The sequence below is a fragment of the Harmonia axyridis genome, chromosome 3, assembly GCF_914767665.1.
Source record: "Harmonia axyridis chromosome 3, icHarAxyr1.1, whole genome shotgun sequence".
Taxonomy (NCBI): domain Eukaryota; kingdom Metazoa; phylum Arthropoda; class Insecta; order Coleoptera; family Coccinellidae; genus Harmonia; species Harmonia axyridis.
In genome coordinates this window covers 1,341,333-1,361,259 of record NC_059503.1, presented here as the reverse complement: position 1 = coordinate 1,361,259, position 19,927 = coordinate 1,341,333, and the positions used below count along the sequence as shown (strand labels likewise).

The window sequence follows — 19,927 nt, the reverse complement described above, 5'->3', positions numbered from 1 at the left end:
CCCTCGCGAATGCAATTCTCGACTTAACATCGGCCGCTATCCGGTGTTGTCGAGGAAATCGAAATATGGACGTATTATACACTGCGCAAAAAAATTAACGCACATTATGTGTTCACAATGATAATTATTTTTATCAGAATTATGCATGCATATGTTATCCACTTTCAACGTTTCTCTCCAATACAGATCTTTTTTTCCAGCAGGAATAAAAAAAGATGAGATTATCAGATTTTGAATGTATTGGCTCCATTCTGAAATCAGTTATTCTTGATCAATTCTAGTGATCAATAGTTTTTCTTTCGTTTGATTTTCTACACTCGATCGCTATGCAACGCGAAACACGCAATTTGACCCAAGAGGAATGTGCCCAAGCGGTAGTTTTGCGAGAAGAAGGGTGGACATACACAAGAATTGCACAAAGGTTTGGAGTTTCCCATACAAGTGTGTCCAGAATGTTGCAGCGATTCAGAGAGACAGGTATGAATGTCCGAAGACCAGGACAGGGTAGACCACGGGTAACAACTGCCATTCAAGAACGTTACTTGAGAGTTTCTTCGTTGAGACAACGGTTTGCAACCGCTCGCCTCCTTCAAAATCAGCTTAAGCAAACTCCATTTAATATGTCTAGTTTCGTTCAAAACCTTCCCGAGAAAACATAAAAAATAAGTTATAAAGTCAATGTAGAGTTAACTTTCATTAAAATTGAGATTTTCAGAATGTGCGTTGATTTTTTTGCGCAGTGTATATCTCCGCGATATTTCCGAGTGCTATAAAGTCCGGATTTGGCGAGATATCGATGAGGCGCGAGGAAAATTGAACGGGAAAACTATTATCCTAGTCAGGACGTTTCCCATCGGGATATTTTTGGGGGTATTGTTTGTCGTTGTGTCGCTTTTCTGTGGCTGATGTATTGTATATGAGATCGCTATCCGATCGGCAATTTTGGTAAATGGGAATTCGGGATTTCTGCACTTTTCGCTTTGGGGATAACGATACACTTTTCGGAAACGATTTTTTTAAAATTTTATTTGATGGATTTTCCAATGAAGGATTTCATTTTGATCTAAAAAAAAACAAGTTCATTTTCAAGATAAATCAAAGGTTTTATTATGAAGAGAAAGGCTTGTCATTAACAGTGGAAAACCATATCAGCCAAATTTTCCATTAACAATTCCCATATTTAAGGCTGAATGTCCTCGATAACTTCACATATTTCATTTTTAAGATCTTAAGGGTGTTCAATACTTTGTTCATACCACTGCTATTTCAGCAATCAACTGTATTTTTGAATTCCAAAATACAGGTCAGATTCATTTCATTTTTTGAGTGAACAATGACGTGACAGTGAACTAGAACGTATCGTCTAGATTTTCAAAAAAAATCGTTAGTATTCCGCAAATTTTCAGAGGTTTCTAGGTCGTAGATTGTAGCTCGATGCTGGATTTATCCGATTAGGAGATCTGCTACTTTGAAACCTCGGAAGATTCCGATTCAGTTGAGTATCAAATTTTGAAAAATTCATATTCCCAGAAATTGACCTGGAAATATGAAATTTCACACCTGTTATTCTACTGAATGGAGTATTTTTTAACGCAAGGTATAGCTCAATTAATTTCAGTGGTATAAATTTTTCGATACGCCCCTCGAAAAATGTCTTGATGGGGGTATTAAAACTTCAACCTGTCTAGTATCTAGTAGATAAGTTGTGAAGTTGACCAAAAATCTAACGGCCAGGGGTACGAATCCCAGAAGCTTGGATAATTTTCATTTTATTAAACCGCGCTTCGGAAAACCTGTATTTATCGCTCTAAACAACTATTCACAACGAGATCAGATGAGCATACATCTGAATCATAACTGCGTACGTCTTCATTCGACTACTGGATTTGTCATTTCACTGATGAACAATTCAGTTTTCATTTAGCCCGCTGTTAGTAGAGATGGAGGTGAGTAAATTTTTGATCTAGTGTTTATAATTTTTGTACCGAATCGTATGAATATTGCAGTTTGGACTGATGTACTTTTACTGAATGGTAAAAAGAACTAGATATGCGACTTTTGCTCTCAAATGTCGCCGCTCAAATAGAGACTCCTGAAACGATCGTTTCACCCGCAACGCCGGCCCTGCCTGAAGAAGCTACTGTGCAATGAAACAATTGTTATTTCCAAAGTGAAATAGTGATTCTTCACACAGTGGAAAACCTCTTTTGAAGGAATTCGAATTTTCTCATTTAGTTATTTTCCTGCGGATGGGGTGAATTTTTTTAAGGAAGAACAGGCCTTTGGCCTAAGCTGAACATTGAAGAAGAAGAATGAGTTATTTCCCTTCCACACGAACTCTTCTATGGTCCTCCAACGGTTCCAATCATCGTTAGCGCACGTTCTCTGTGATCCGAAACGGCTGCGTTCCGAAATAGCGCGTGATAATCATCGTTTTTCCGATTATCCATAATCTGTCCAGTCGTCCATTCAGCGTTACCTTCCTATTTACGTGGGTGGCAATAAACCGTTATTGGGAACCGGACAGATCAGGTTTTCGCTTCGCTGTTTTAATTTGGCCGCAGATGCAAATTGCAGTTGCGAAACAGCTGGTTCATTTCTTTTTTGCCGGTATCCACTGGATGCGTTCCATCAGGCATCGATTCCCACGTTTAAAAGGTCTTAGGGCTGGAATCATAATGGATATTTCTGGTAGGAGTTGAATTCGACTTCAATTGACGGAGAGTTGCTTGGCAGTGTTATTCTGGAATGGGACGAACTTAAGAATACTTTGAGAATTTGGTGGAATAGCCTTCAACTTCTCCTCCTATAAAATTTCACTTATAAAATTTTTTAGACGTTTCACCAGAATTGAAAGAAGTTATGTCTCATGCAAGAACAGTCCCTGATTTTAGGAGAAACTCTTCAGGAGGGTTTTTTCACGATCCAGTTTCTGGATAATTTACGTATGTGATGTTCTCAAGACGGTAGATCTTATTTAAATTACGAGGCCAAAGATGTCAGTGACTTCAAGTCCAAGTGCTCCAAGGAAGGAAATTTGGCTCTAATGAAGAACTGATTACTAAGGTTGAATCCTATTTCGAAGAAAAAGACAAATGCTTCTACAGAAAAGGTATTAAAAAGTTAGAACGTTGAAGTATATTTATCACTCTTGAAATTGATTATATGAAGGGTGTTTTTTTCGAGGTATATAACTTTAAGTTGGCATTACTGTTCAAGATGGCGCCGATTTAACAGCTGTCAAGTGATTTATTCTCAGTTTGGTTTGGCAATTCATTAAATTCAGCAAAACGATCATCAAGTAAGGCGTAGATTCGTCGAATGGGTCTAAAATGAGATTGCCGTTGTTCCCGATTTTCATAAGCGAATTTTGTTTAGCGATGGTTCTGTGCGGAATACGCGCACTACGTCCATTTTATTTTGTTTAGCGATGAAGCGCACTTCTGGTTGAATGGCTACGTCAACAAACAAAACTGCCGCATTTGGAGTGAAGCTAATCCTCAAGTGTTTGTCGAAACACCGTTACATCCAGAAAAACTGACTGTTTTGGTGCGCTTTATGGGCTGGTGGAATCTTTGGTCCGTCCTTCTTCAAAAACGATGATGGCCAGAACGTTATAGTCGATGGTGATCGGTATAGAGCCATTATTACTAACTTTTTCATTCTTGAATTGAACAACCATGATGTCCAGGAGCTGTGGTTTTAACAAGACGGCGCAACATGTCACACAGCTCGTGCCACAGTCGATTTATTGAAAGTCACGTTTGGTGACCGCCTTATTTCACGTTTTGGACCTGTGAATTGGCCTCCAAGATCTTGTGATTTAACACTGCTAGACTACTTTCTGAAGGGCTATGTAAAGTCATTGGTCTATGCGGATAAGCCACAAACCCTTGGCCATTTGGAAGACAACATTCGCCGTGTTATTGCCGATATACGGCCACAAATGTTGGAAAAAGTCATCGAAAATTGGACGTCCAGATTGGACTACATCCGAGCCAGTCGTGGCGGTCATATGCCAGAAATCATATTTAAAATGTAATGCCACAATATTATCTTGCGGATAAATGAAATTCATGTCAATCGAATAATCCATCGTTGTTTTATTGCAATTTAAAGTTCTATAGCTCTAGAAAAAACACCCTTGATGTTGACGAATCAAGTTTTTAATAAGAAATGTGTTTTTAGGTACTGGTCTTAGCGAGTAGAGTGTTAAGAGCTCCTTGAATCTAGAAATTGCTTTTTATCTTATATGCATTTGTTCGAGTTCAAGTGGACAAAGTATTTTACTAAAGTTGAAGTAACTACACTGAATCTACAGAAATCTATAGCATCTTCCTTCCTGCATTCAACTGCGCAGCAAAGTAACATTTCAATACGATTGATGTATGTCTTCCAAAATTCGAGATACTTGACGTACCTTGGGAATATTGAGGTATAAATGACGTTCATCCTCGATAAGATACCTGGAAGTGAACGTGAATCCCTGGAAACCAACAGCAAAACGGTTTTCCGTATGGAAAAGCATCGTATTTATCGTAAATGAGAGGAGCTTTGAATAAAAAATCGATAACTTTCAATTACACCTCGCATCTTGGGAAATCCTCGAGTGAAACTTCCATGTCAATGTGGAAATGCTCGAGATGAAGGATTCACTCCTCTTGCGGAATTTTCATGTAACTAAACGAAGGTGCGTTGGATGCTTGGATATTTGTTAGTGTATATTCCAAGGAATGTTATTGGACGCTCAGGTTGAAGCTCTTGAAATGTTGTAATTATTATTTTCAGTTATTCTAATCGTTTTCTAGTTCTATTTCTTCGAAACGAAAAAATTATAATTGGATAATTCAGCGCAGTTGAAAGATTTAGAAAAAAATAAAACTTCATTTTTGGAGTGACATCTGCGAAGTCATACTGAAGCTGTGGTAACCACACTCTGAAGAGAAAAAAAATTCTGTAGTTGATGCAGAAGTATTTGTAGCAGTAACTATGGTTTGACACTTATATTGATTCTGTTATCTGAATGAGATTGTGGTTATTGAACTTCAGTAGAATATTATGTCCACTGTGAACTCGAAATACTTTCTATTATGAAATTTACTCATGAAGTTTATGTTCCCTAACAGATCGCAATAAAACTCAGATCTAAATGACCTGCACTTATACTTTCAAATAAGTGTCCTGTTCAACGTCACAATGCTGCAATCTAAAATTCAATCGCCTCGCCTCTGGAATTTAATTGGGGAGTTGATACTGAAATTAGGGATTATTCAATGTTAAATTTGCATTGAAATGTGCCTCCTCAACTCACGGAGCATACGGAGTAGATAAGGCGTTACTGCTCGTAAAATTATGTTTGACTTCCTGAAAGTTTCAGTATAACGTTGTTCTCTCGTTGAATGCATGAACGATTTGGAACATAGCCTCTTACACGGTATAAATTCAAAATTCTATGACCACACTTACTTGTCACATTCGACGAATACCTCTGAGGGCTGAACCAGCTCCGTGAAAGCTGCAGTTGGCCATACTGTCAATCCTGCGAATATCCAGATACTTATTATGGCCAAAGTGGCTGTTTTCTTGGAGATCCTTGGTCTCAGCGGCCACATGATAACCATATACTTGTCGATGCTGATCGCTACTAGGGTGTACGCACTGATGAACACAGAAATAGCTTGCACGTAACTCATGACCGGGCATAGAAAACTTCCGAACGGCCAGTACTGGTTCATGGCAGAGATACATGTGAACGGAACACAGAGTATTGTGATCAGTATGTCTCCGACGGATAGGTTCATGATGAAGTAGTTGGTGACTGTTCGCATTCTGGGCGATGCGAAAACGACGTAACAGATGAAGAGATTACCTACTAGAGCGATTACGAAGATGATGGAGTACATGGAGTACACCACCGTTTTGTACAGGGTGTCCACTTCTCTCTCGCATGTGAAGTTGTAGTATTCGTATGTGAGGTTGGAGCTTGGATCGTCGAACTCTATGGTTGTGGATTCTTGGCTGTAGGTTGGGATAGTAGAGGCGTTCATTTTGCGTTGTGGTGCTGTAGACTTTTATGGAACTTTCTGAATGTTTCGATTACTCTACCTGGAATATAATGAATTGAATATAACAATAGTTATGAAGTAGGGTTTTAAAGTAAATTAAGGGAAATGAGCAAATACACTGCGCAAAAAAATTAACGCAAATTCTGAAAATCTCAATTTTAATGAAAGTTAACTCTACATTAACTTTATAACTTATGTTTTATGTTCTCTCGGGAAGGTTTTGAACGAAACAAGACACATTAAATGGAAGAAAAATTCAGGATTTCACCGAATGCGAAGAGAAATAAACAATTTTCAAAATACTGGAATGCTGATAAGTGATTCAATACTTGGTATTTCCACCCTTTCGTTAATTACAGCTCGGCAACGACGGTTCATACTCAAAATGAGTGATCTTAAAATGTTCTGATCTCATCCTTCCCAGATTTCTCTGAGTTGGATTCCTAAGTCATTGAGAGTAGCTGGATGATTTTCTGAACTTCTCAGCCTTCTATTGAGGTTGTCCCTAACCTGCTCAATTGGATTGAGATCTGGACTTCTTGCTGGCCATTTCATTCGAGAGACTTCAACCTCTTCAAGGTACTCCTGAACGATGCGCGCACGATGGGGTCTGGCATTATCGTCCATAAAAATGAAATTTTCAGCAATGTATGGGGCAAATGTCACTACATGCTCTTCGAGAATGTTCCTTATATACCTATCAGCATTCATAGCTCCATTATCAACGACCACTAGGTCTGTGCGAGCAGTCAAAGATATTCCACCCCATACCATAATCGATCCTCCCCCGAAACCAGTAGTATTCAGGAAATTGCACTGAGCATATCTTTCATGTGGACATCTGTATACAAGGGAACGTCGATCACAATGGTAGAGGCAGAATCTAGACTCATCTGTGAAGAGAACTCGTTCCCAATCAGCCTCTTCCCAATGGATATGCTCTCTCGCAAAATCCAAACGCGCCCTTCGATGGGCTGGGGTAAGAGCTGGGCCTCTTGCCGCGACACGAGGCCTTAAATCATATTCTCTGAGGTGATTTCTTATTGTCTGAGTGCTAATTTGCACCCCATGAGTTTGCTCAAGCTGATTTTGAAGGAGGCGAGCGGTTGCAAACCGTTGTCTCAACGAAGAAATTCTCAAGTAACGTTCTTGAATGGCAGTTGTTACCAGTGGTCTACCATGTCCTGGTCTTCGGACATTCATACCTGTCTCCCTGAATCGCTGCAACATTCTGGACACACTTGTATAGGAAACTCCAAACCTTTTTGGAATTCATGTGTCAAATTGCGTGTTTCGCGTTGCATAGCGATCGAGTGTAGAAAATCAAACGAAAGAAGAACTATTGATCACTAGAATTGATCAAGAACAACTGATTTCAGAATGGAGCCAATACATTCAAAATCTGATAATCTCATCTTTTTTATTCCTGCTGGGAAAAAAAATCTGTATTGAAGAAAAACGTTGAAAGTTGATAACATATGCATGCATAATTCTGATAAAAATAATTATCATTGAGAACACCTTCAGTTGTAGAATAAATTAGAGATTTCCATAATGTGCGTTAATTTTTTGCGCAATGTATTTTGCTATACTCCCTGAAATCATTAGAGAAGAATAATTCACTTGAATAGGTATATTGATAATGAATCCCAATGGGTTGATTTCTTGTTCTATATATGAGTTGTCTTCAATGTTCAGATATGTCTTCTTGGTTTTGTTGTGCAATTTTTTTCCTACTTTTCCTTCCTTTTCATATAGTTTTTTATTATATTTAAATGATGTAATATTAATGATAATGTAGGAGAGAGAAGATTGTTTCACATGATGGTTTCATATTGTACTTTCTAGCCTTGAGAATGAGCGGTAATAAAAAAATTACTTACATAACTGTCTGGGGCAGATAAAATCGAGCAGTTAATACAATTCCTAATTCATTTGATGGGAGAGCTGTTTAGTTTATTCCATTAATCCTTCTTCGAGTTGTTACTAACCAAATATAGAACCCCGTAATAGAATTGTCACAACAAACCTCATGTACTTGATATGTCAAATAGATATCCGATGTTGACACTAATTTCTTAAGTGCTTCTAAATTATGCTTTATCTATTGTTATTAGATCTCACCTGTGAACGCTTTTAAGTAACCGAATATTGTAATAACAGATCAAAAGGAAAGCTCGAGCAAGTTTCTTATTGCACGGAATCTCTCGCATTGCTCGATTATTGGAAGCTAATTGGATATTACAGGTTGATACTGGAAACTCACAGGAACCACCGACCTTAGTGGAACCACATTTCAATCAATTGCGGTTTATAGGTCATTCCGTCAATTCCTGCCAATTTCGTATATGCTGATTTATCAGATGTGATGTTGGGAATCCTAATTTGTCACTGCCATCGATCAAGAAGCAAAATGGTATTTATGGTAACAAGCAAGTGTGATGAGTGCTGCCACCTGTTCTTGTTTTAGGGTCAGGTGAAGTAAAGGGTGTTTTTTTAGAGCTATAGAACTTTAAATTGAAATAAAACAACGATGGATTATTCGATTGACAGGAATTTTATTTATCCGCAAGATAATCTTGTGGCTTTACATTTTAAATATGATTTCTGGCATATGATATGACCACCACGGCTGGCTCGGATGTAGTCCAATCTGGACGTCCAATTTTCGATGACTTTTTCCAACATTTGTGGCCGTATATCGGCAATAACACGGCGAATGTTGTCTTCCAAATGGTCAAGGGTTTGTGGCTTATCCGCTAGATCAATGACTTTACATAGCCCCACAGAAAGCAGTCTAGCGGTGTTGAATCACAAGATCATGGAGGCCAATTCACAGGTCCAAAACGTGAAATTATGCGGTCACCAAACGTGTCTTTCAATAAATCGATTGTGGCACGAGCTGTGTGACATGTTGCGCCGTTTCGTAGAAACCACAGCTCCTGGACATCATGGTTGTTCAATTCAGGAATGAAAAAGTTAGTAATCATGGCTCTATACCGATCACCATTGACTGTAACGTTCTGGCCATCATCGTTTTTGAAGAAGTACGGACCAATGATTCCACCAGCCCATAAAGCGCACCAAACAGTCAGTAATTCTGGATGTAACGGTGTTTCGACATACACTTGAGGATTAGCTTCACTCCAAATGCGGCAGTTTTGTTTGTTGACGTAGCCATTCAACCAGAACAATAATTTATTGCTTGCTATCCTCAAAATGAAGTGACAGTAATTTTTAGGATAGAACCCAAAAAATTATGTCATATTGATCTCATGAGCTGCTTGAGAAGAAGCTAAGGTATTTCGAATTTAGCACTTGACTTTATCTAAAATGAAAAACGGCGATTTTCTTGTCGTTAGGCTGTGATAATTTAAGGAGAACCGATCTTGGCAGTTCTAAAAAACTTGATCTCTTGAAGTGAAAAAGTGAACTGGAAAATTCGATATCATGGGAAAGTTCAAACACGTGTCTGGCAGCAATTAGGAAATCTCATCCCAAAAGTTGAGGACAAAATCCTTAACGATCAGTTCTGATCGAAATTGAACCCTCACTTCACTTTAGAGGCAACATGAGATCAGTCTGTGAAATTCAATATCATCATACATTGTCCTGTATTGACTGAGATTGAGGGGAAAATATAAAGAGTTGTCAGAATGGACAGTGAAAGGATTGTCATCTAAGTTTATACAAAGGAATACAATATAAGTTCGACGTAACTGATTCATTATTTTTCTGAATATGGACATAACATTTTTGGGATGAAATTTTCATGAAACTGAAGGGATTGAAAGAATACTACCCGTTGAAATTATCATACAGGATTTAGATACTCTACTTGACCCAGATATTGAACCAGCAAAAATGCAAGATAACGAGGAAATTGTTGAGGTTTTTGTTATAAACTTCGAAAAATGAGTAAAAGCTGAATAGTATTTAACTTTAAACGATTCAGTTAGTTCGTTCTCCCTCGACTTAATTACCAAAAATAGAAATGGAGAGAAGATCATCACCCTGAGATTTTAGGAATTTAAAATTGAATAATGAATTGGGGAATCAAATATTTGAATAACTCCTCTGTTCCGTAGATTTGGAGTTTAACTGCTCAGCATAATATTTTGTTCCTCTGGGGCTACCTGGATAGAATCGTTAATTAGGAGATTTAGGTATGATAACGTTAATTGGAAACATTTTTTTTTCTGAGTGAAAATGAGTTTGATGGTATTGAAGTAGAATGAACAAAGGTGAATATGAAATTCTCAGTGCCTTTGATCCGGTAGTGAACAAAATAAATTTTAGGGAACTTTTTTGAACCACTCAATTTTTTTGTGATACGCCAATGGTAATTTGAAAAATATGAGAAATGATCTATTTGATTTAGGAAGTGAGACAATGTTTCAGAGAAAGACCACCCCGTATATTTTTAAGAGCAATTCATACAATGTAAACCTTGAATTTCAATATATCTAGTAGAGTATTTCGAGAAATGCAGATGCTATGAAAAAAACCTCTGATAAACTAAAACTTCATTAACCTGCAACGTTTGTAGAAACATCCAATTTACCCTGCATTCTGAGTGGAAATTTCCCTAATATTCTCTCGAAAATCCCTATCTTCCCCTATTTTCAAATCCCTATCCTATTCGATCATTCTTCCAGAATTTCTTAACTGATTGCCTCACCTGATTTTGTCAACAAACTAAGACCCTAAAAAGAGATCGAATCAGACCTTGAGTTCTGGTTTCTTGGTGATTTGATTCCCTCAAGGAATACTCGAGTAATTGAAATTGAATCTGGATAAGTTCTGCCCATCCGACAAGAATGAAACAAAGGTCCTGAATAAACCCTGTAGTCGCCAGATTCAATCTACAATTGGAATGGTTTTCTTTCATTTGCTACTCGATTACACCTCTTATATCTGAACGATGATTCAGATAAGGGTGATTTGAGGGATTTCAGTTTCTAAGAGAGTTTTCCATATGAGGAAATTATCTAACTTTTTGTGGCGACTTCTCGAAGAATTGAATGCAATATGAAAGATGACCTGTTTCTATAAGCAATAGCCCACCATGCAATAATTCCAACAGTGTGGAAATCCACACCACACGTCTTCTTCTCTGATTTTACTACGAATGACAATTGTATTCCATTTGAGTTGCCAGCTCAGTCGTGCAAAAATGGCACCACATGTTATGTCTTATATACGGACGCTGACCAATCTACTACTTGTAACGGGTGTTTTTTTTTCGAGGTATATAACTTTAAGTTGGCAAAAGTTCAAAATGGTGATCGATTTAACCGCTGTCAAGTGATTTATTCTCAGTTTGGTTTGGCAATTCATCATAAATAGACTCACACCTGAACAACGCTTGCAAATAGTGCAATTTTATATCGAAAATAATGGTTCTATGCAGAATACGTATCGCGCACTACGTCCATTTTATTTTGTTTAGCGATGAAGCGCACTTCTGGTTGAATGGCTACGTCAACAAACAAAACTGCCGCATTCGGAGTGAAGCTAATACTCAAGTGTATGTCGAAACACTGTTACATCCAGAAAAACTGACTGTTTGGTGCGCTTTATGGGCTGGTGGAATCATTGGCCCGTAATTCTTCAAAAACGATGATGGCCAGAACGTTAAAGTCAATGGTGATCGGTATGGAGCCATGATTACTAACTTTTTCATTCCTGAATTGAACAACCATGATGTCCAGGAGCTGTGGTTCCAACAAGACGGCGCAACATGTCACACAGCTCGTGCCACAATCGATTTATTGAAAGACGCCTAATTTCACGTTTTGGACCTGTGAATTGGCCTTCAAGATCTTGTGGTTTAACACAGCTAGACTACTTTCTGTGGGGCTATGTAAAGTCATTGGTCTATGCGGATAAGCCACAAACTCTTGATCATTTGGAAGACAACATTCGCCGTGTTATTGCCGATATACGGCCACAAATGTTGGAAAAAGTCATCGAAAATTGGACGTCCAGATTGGACTACATCCGAGCCAGCCGTGGCGGTCATATGCCAGAAATCATATTCAAAATGTAATGCCACAAGATTATCTTGCGGATGAACTTCATTTCAATCGAATAATCCATCATTGTTTAATTGCAATTTAAAGTTCGATAGCTCTAAAAAAACACCCTCTAGCTAGAAAGACGTTGGTATCGTTATTCAGAACGAATCTATACCTGGACATTGTTTCCAGCTCGAAAATCATTCAGTTCTTCATCCAAAACAAGCAAGCGATCGTATTCACGTTGAAATGAATTTTTGACGCGTTTGGTAATGCTGCAAACTAAGTGCGGTTGGCTTCATACGCTTTATTCCTGCACTAAAATGGTTTATTGCCCTTATCTCGGAGTAATCCTGGTTTTAAAATGTATGTCATTGTTAGGGAAACTCCTATTGAGTTCGCTGGCAGGAAGCGATATAATTTGGGAGAATACCGAGAAATGTCGCTATTGTTTGGCTTGGAAACGTCAATAAGGTCCATCTGTTCGGGGCTATTTCGTATTTGAACTCTTTTTCCCAGGGTGTTGAGTGGATTTGGAAACGGTTGAAGTATTTTAATGGGGGACTATTTGGTGAAGCAATTGCTGACCTTATTGAGTGCGAATAATCTTGAAAGGAATCGAAAATAAGACGTTTCTTGTTATTTGAAGCAATCAAGGATAATTTTTAACGATTGAGTATAAAGTAACCATATTATAACAAAGTCCATATCAGACTTACACAGAATAGGTCTGCAACTCCTGACTACATAAACAAAGGTAGACATAAGATTCCCACAGTTGTAAGCCAGTGTTCCTTGATTAAATTTTCACTTATGTCTTCATTTTCTTCCACCTCTCATTAAAAATCCATAACAGTCCTTTTCCATCGAAATGAATTCCAACAGGATCTGGGAAGACGACCTTTTACTCCTTCCAGTTCCCTATAGGCCAACTAGGTGAGATTGTTTAATATTAGATGAGAATCAACCTGAAACGCGTCATTAAAATATGGAAGTCTGTAATCTGCTGAAAGCGGATAAAACCCTTACTTGCCTGTCTAGGCGTAGACGTTTGTTGTAATACCGTAGAAAATATACATTATACGGCCCCTCGTGTAATCCTTGGATGTTAGGCATAAATCAACCATGTTTAATCCTGTATTTGTTAATCAGATTCACTTGGGCTGAAAAATTAATTCCGAAAATACAAAGAGCATGTAGAGAGTCCAATTTTGTCTTATAATTATATTTTCATGCATTTATATTATGCTCATTTTCCTTTTTCATTATGGTTGTTGTGCTATTAAGGACTGTGTCATTTATTCATAAAAATGATTTATGAATGTCTATTATTTCTTTTTCTCCATTCGAGGATCCCTATTATATATAACATATCGAGGCCTCAGGGTTGAATTCCTGTAAATCTTGGAGAAAAACCAAGTCGTCAAATACACGTGTATTGCTCTGAAATTGCACTCGACAATAAATGCTTTTAATATGGCAAGAAAAATATCTTCCACCTTTCATATTCCAGAACGTTTCTTAGAAACTCCATAGAGTACAAATATTTCATTTGAGGTTACGTGGATGTCTGTGACAGTTCAATTTGATATCTTCACTTGAGAGCATAGGATGACATATTTGTACTTTGGAAGCTGCGACTTCTGTAAGCTGACTTCAATTTCGCATGTATTTGAACGCAAGTAACTCCTTTACGTCACCTAAAATTTTCGATAATCGAATCTGCTGATAGAATCCTGTAGCATTATTGAAAATAGAAAGTTTAGCTGGGCACATCACAGACTGAGTAGAACACAGATTTTGCATTGATAATGTTGAGATTTTAACAGCTGCTTGCTCACTTAGATTATCATATAATCTAATATATGTATCTGCCTACGCAAACTCGCCCACAGAATCAGTTTTGACATGATAGTTATGTCAGGTTAGGATACGTAGGCGAGGAACAGAATGAGCTGATTTATATAGTTAGCGCTTGTAGGGGTTATTGTCAATTTAAATTAGCATCTATATATAACACGTCACTCTGAAACTCCCTGCATAACCCTAGAAAACATTTCCTGATTAAGGTTATCTAATCTTCTATAAGCCAAATGAAAAGTATGATGAAATGTCCACCACCTACTTCGATTTAAACCTCCAAATATAAAACTGTCGATCAAACAGAAGAACCAATGATCACGTGTTCCATCAAATGTCAATACGTGTCACGAATTCTCACCGTGATCCGTCAAAAAGCAATCACCGTTGCCCCTCTTGTCGATCTCATGAATAAATTTGAACCCCAAACCTAAAATACCCTTGTTTTACATGGATCTGTACAATCCAACTCAATATTCGGCAATTTGCAGTCCTGGAGGGACTCCATCATGTGCGGATGAAGAGGATGTCATCCAACAATTGGTTGTTTGAGAGGCGAAAGAGACCTTTTGATTGATTGAGAGCCCATCCGTCAATTTTGAAGATTCAGTGGCTGAACGTTGGCAGGCTTTTCATACCGAATTGGAAGTTGAAAAGAACCTTTTCCAACTTGATTTAGGGGATGATTTTATTGCTAACATGATTTTTTTTCTGGCAATATCTGAAATATAAATTTGTTTTTTTTCAAACGTACAATAACAACTTCTTTTCTCGACTGACAGGATCATCGAAAAGTTCTACTTTTCCTCCGCCGGAGGGAAAAATACTTCAGTGATTTTTAGTTCACGGCCTGCTTCGATGTCAATAATTCCTGAATGGACTGTAAATACATATGCGTGGATTGTACATATTAGTATTTTCAATTTTTTTCACCCTGGAGAGTTCAACAATTCTGCAAAATAAATGTAAATAGTAACCATACGAGATGTAATAATTTTGCTTGATTCTACCTTCCATTTTATGAAACAATTTCTTCTATACTATTGGATGAGTTCGAGATTTGATAACACATGATCTACTTGATATATTTCTATTTAGACAAGTTCCAGGAATTGCGATATTACTAGGTGTAGAGTAAATATTGTTTTTGTTATTGTTCACGACTTGACTTCTGAGCAGAAATGAAAATAAATCAACGATGAAGTGATAGCCCAGTCATATTAGGGCTTTCAATTCGGAATGAAAGATAATAAGCTGCAAATTAGTATGAACCTTTGTTTTGTCATTCTAAATGTTGTCTCAAAAGTCACAATCGTTATCGTGTCCGCGTCTCAAGATATTCAAGGTCAAAGGTCACAAAAATCGGTTTTTCGCGAATATCTGGCTTCCTATCGGTTAAATGAGATTTGCATTTATTATAAAAGATGTAGGCTATAAAATTCCCTACAACTTTTGTTTGAACTTTTTTTTCATACGACCAACCGTTTTGAAGGTAGAGCGCGAAGAGTGCACATCGTACAGTCATATACGGCCTAATGCAAGGTCAAGCGTGAGTTATGGTTATCAGTACGTTATAAAGTCAATTATTTACTTGGAAATTATAATTATTAAACAATGCCTATTATTTATGTACTAACTATTAATTATTTATATTTAATTAAAGTAAGTAACTTGATTATTTATATATAATTATTCATATTTAACTATTTAAGTATAAAATATTATTAATTCTGGATTATATATTTTAGTTTTATTTTAAGTTAAAATGATAGTAAGAGTATATATTTTACACATATTTTTATTTATTATTAAATACGGCATAATATACGTTTATCAAAATGTGAGTTCAAATATCAAAAGTATCTTTGTTGATTTTAATTGTAATGAAATTGGAAATGGAAGCTAATTATCTTCTTCTTCTTCGTCGTCTTCTTCTTCTTGTCGCTCAAAAATGTTCGATTCATTGTCATCATCCTCATTATCTGTCATGTTCATCTCCAAACCTTCCAGAATATCGGGATCATATGTATTTTCTTCATCGGGATTACTTGGATACATCATTTCTTTCAATACTTGCAGTTTTTAAAGTTTGTAAACCACGTACGACATTCACAGAAACACCTTCTGAAAGTTTCTTATCACATATAAAACACAAATCAGCCATAGCTCTTAAAACCGTACGTCCGTAGTTGCAACGGTACAATTTCCAACTAACGAATAATCTTGACTCATACAAAGTGGAGAGAGTGGCCTTGAATACTATAGAACATCTGTCCCGGCAATGAATAGAAAAGGGCATAGGGTAGGGACAAGTATTTCCAGGTATATAAGTATTGAGAAATTTACGCGTTTTAAAGAAAAGATATATAATGTCGTGTTAACTTAAAATAAAACTAAAATATATAATCCAGAATTAATAATATTTTATACTTAAATAGTTAAATATGAATAATTATATATAAATAATCAAGTTACTTACTTTAATTAAATATAAATAATTAATAGTTAGTACATAAATAATAGGCATTGTTTAATAATTATAATTTCCAAGTAAATAATTGACTTTATAACGTACTGATAACCATAACTCACGCTTGACCTTGCATTAGGCCGTATATGACTGTACGATGTGCACTCTTCGCGCTCTACCTTCAAAACGGTTGGTCGTATGAAAAAAAAGTTCAAACAAAAGTTGTAGGGAATTTTATAGCCTACATCTTTTATAATAAATGCAAATCTCATTTAACCGATAGGAAGCCAGATATTCGCGAAAAACCGATTTTTGTGACCTTTGACCTTGAATATCTTGAGACGCGGACACGATAACGATTGTGACTTTTGAGACAACATTTAGAATGACAAAACAAAGGTTCATACTAATTTGCAGCTTATTATCTTTCATTCCGAAGTTGACCCCTTTTTTTACCTAATATGACTGGGCTATGACAGATGAATCCGTGACGGCTGACGGGAGAGTTCGAAGTACCAACGTATAATAATAAAATATAACCATGAAAGCTGTGCAAATCTGATATATTCTCGTACGTTTTTGTTCAGAATTTGATGTATGAATTACAAAACGTTTTGAAAAAAAATAGCATATTTCATTCGGAGTTGAAGTGACTTTTCATGGCTTGCTTAAATTACCCGCCTCACTCCGTTCGGCGGGTAAACACAAGCTCGCCATGAAAAGTGACACATCTCCCCCTTATGAAATAATATACTATTATGCCATTTTCAGGAATGGAGCGATATGTTGTGCATGTTTGAAGCCGTTTCGATTTTTTTTTTCAGTGGGGTGAATATCTTGCCCTTATACTCGAACGGAGTTTGAGCAGAGCATCATCGGTTGTTTAGTTTGTTTACAGTTATTTTTATTTGTGTGTCTAACCATTTGCCATTCATGGATGAAAATGAATTGTAATGAAGTTTGCAATACAATGCAATTCATGTTGAGAGGGACATTTGCATTGGGCGATTATTTAGAATAATATTCTGAAGGTTAATTATTGGAAATTATTGTATTATGTAGAATCTATTAGTATTCCTAGAAATAGTAAAACTCCTATGATCGATAAATCTCTAAGCCATAGAAAACAATATTATAGCTGTACCTATATGAACAATTGCCAATTTTGTTTGGAGAATTACTATACATATAAGAAAAAACTATAAAAATGTACTTGAATATGTCACTCATATTTCTTATGTGCATTTAAGTATTTACTGGTTTTAAAATATCAAGATAACCAAGAAACAAGTTTGTATTCGAAATAACTTCATTCAGTGAAAAAAGAACTGCAATTATGTTTAATAATTTGTTAATGTTTAGTCCGAATACATATATTTTTAGTCTAATGTAATTTGAAATTATCTTTATTAGTTTTCTGTAAGAATTCTCAGTGGCTATGACAGTAAGGAATGTAGGTTTGATATTTTGACGTTAACTAACTTGGACGTCCACTTTTTTATGAAATAAAATTAATTTTATCGAATATATGTGTAGAAATCACCTTGTTTCTGGCCACTGTTGAGAAAATACTAGAAAAGTCATCATCTATAGTTTTATGGGAAACTTTGAAAATACATGAGATTTGGTGTGACAAGCTTTGAAATTGGAAAATGCTTTATAGCCTAGGAAAATTGAGCAGATCCCCCTCTCAGCAGTTCAGCGAATATCTGCAGATAAAGGAACAATCAAATCCCCCATATCGTCTCATCTAGATAAGACAAAAAAAATTTCAAATCGCAACGTGGAAATCGGAAATTTCAAGAACTCCACGTATTCGTGGAGGCCATGAAGACCGATCGTAAAAATTTAACAACCGCACGGATGTCGACTACGATTTTTTTTGCATTCTTTTATTGCCCAACAATGCAGTGGACTATGGTAGTCATTTGGATAGAGAATGTTCCTATCGGATATTGGGATTGTTTTGTAGTCAGAATCGTTTTACGATCGGATTCCGTACGCCATTTCGTATCACAAATCGCTAGGATCTCGGCTAGTACACATTATTTTATCTTAACGTACAATAATGAGAAAAAATAAAAGAACCAATTAATATTTTTTCTTCTTTGCTTGCGGGGTTTTGTAACAAAATGATATTTAAAAAATCTATACAGCGTGTTCCAACATTGACTCGACGCTCTGTACGGTTAAGCATTGAAATTTTCAAATTTTTTGGAAATATACAGAGAGTAACAAAAAGTGTAAATGACAAAACAAATGTGTTTTTTATGACATCAAGTTTGGACTTTCATATGCTTCACACTCAACGTTTTTGAGATATTTCGATTTTTCATAAATTGCAAGTTCTTTTGAAAAACCCGAACACTTCGAAATGAATGAATTTATTTGAATGAGATTTTGAGAGTGAAATCTAGAAGAACGTATTGACTTTTTAATGTTCGAAATGGCACGATTCTTTGATGACTCATTCAAACGTTAATATTGGGCATATTGCTACTGGAAAATGAATCGTGAATAATAAAATTAGAAAGGAAAAACTTCAATCGTTTCAGGAAGATAATAACATTCTGCTGAATAATGAAAAAACAATATAGGATGTGCCATTTGGAATAAGCCCGATAACGAAGTTTGAATCAGTCATCAATGATTGTCTCATTTTGCAAACCCAAGAAAGACAAGAAGATGAAAACGTCGTTACGAAATTACTTCATGATTTCCCAGTAGGACCATGAAAACCACAGAATTCCTAAATGATGTGAAATGGAAACTTTATATCTTTTATATGAAGGAGACATTCTCCTGATTTTCACAAAATCTCAGACAAATAAGCGTTGAATTCCACTGATACCAATTCCTCAGGTGAGTTCGAACTTTTTATTGTACTTCCAAGAATATCGAAACGTTGGAAACTGAGGATCTAAAATCACAGAATTGTTTCACGTCAAATCACCCGTAAGAAACAACCATAGAAAGAATATTTTGCTGTAACTTCTGAGTGATTTATTTAACACCTGGCAATAAAGCGAATGAAATTTAACTGCCTTTCAACCGAAGTTATGGCAGGCTTAAACAATTAACTAATGCGGTTCCAGCATTCGTGCAAACTTGAAACAATGACATCCAGAGCTGATTTTCCTGAGACCACAGAAATGAACGGTCGAGTCGTACATCAAAGTATCGAGGTGACAATTTCAATATTCAACGAGGTTTTACGAGACCGTTAATATTTCCGACAGAATGATGCAGATTTTGAACGATTCAATCTCAGTTCATGTCAAAAATAACTGGGGTAAGAATTGTGAAGGGGTCTTTTCGTACTAATTGGTGATGACATTGGAGTGTGAGGTACCTTTTAGTTATTAAAAGAACATAATTACTGTCAATTTAACATTATTAGTTTTGTTGCGTTTCGTTTGTTAGGAGTCAGTTGCAGGTATTGTTTCAAGTTATATGGCCTTCCAGGTCTCCAGATCTGAAACCATCAGATTACTCTGTTTGATTACAGGATA

General features: G+C 36.4%; 1 protein-coding gene across 2 annotated transcripts in view; it reads right to left on the bottom strand.

Moving 5' to 3' along the window:
* LOC123676614 (RYamide receptor) overlaps positions 1 to 19,927 on the bottom strand; it is a 47,244-nt gene that overhangs the window by 23,550 nt on the left and 3,767 nt on the right. For both annotated transcript variants that reach the window (XM_045612687.1, XM_045612688.1), the window contains exon 2: positions 5,467 to 6,105. In XM_045612687.1, the coding sequence (XP_045468643.1) occupies positions 5,467 to 6,047 (581 nt within the window). In that variant the 5' untranslated portion in view covers positions 6,048 to 6,105. The remainder of the gene's footprint in view (positions 1 to 5,466; positions 6,106 to 19,927) is intronic.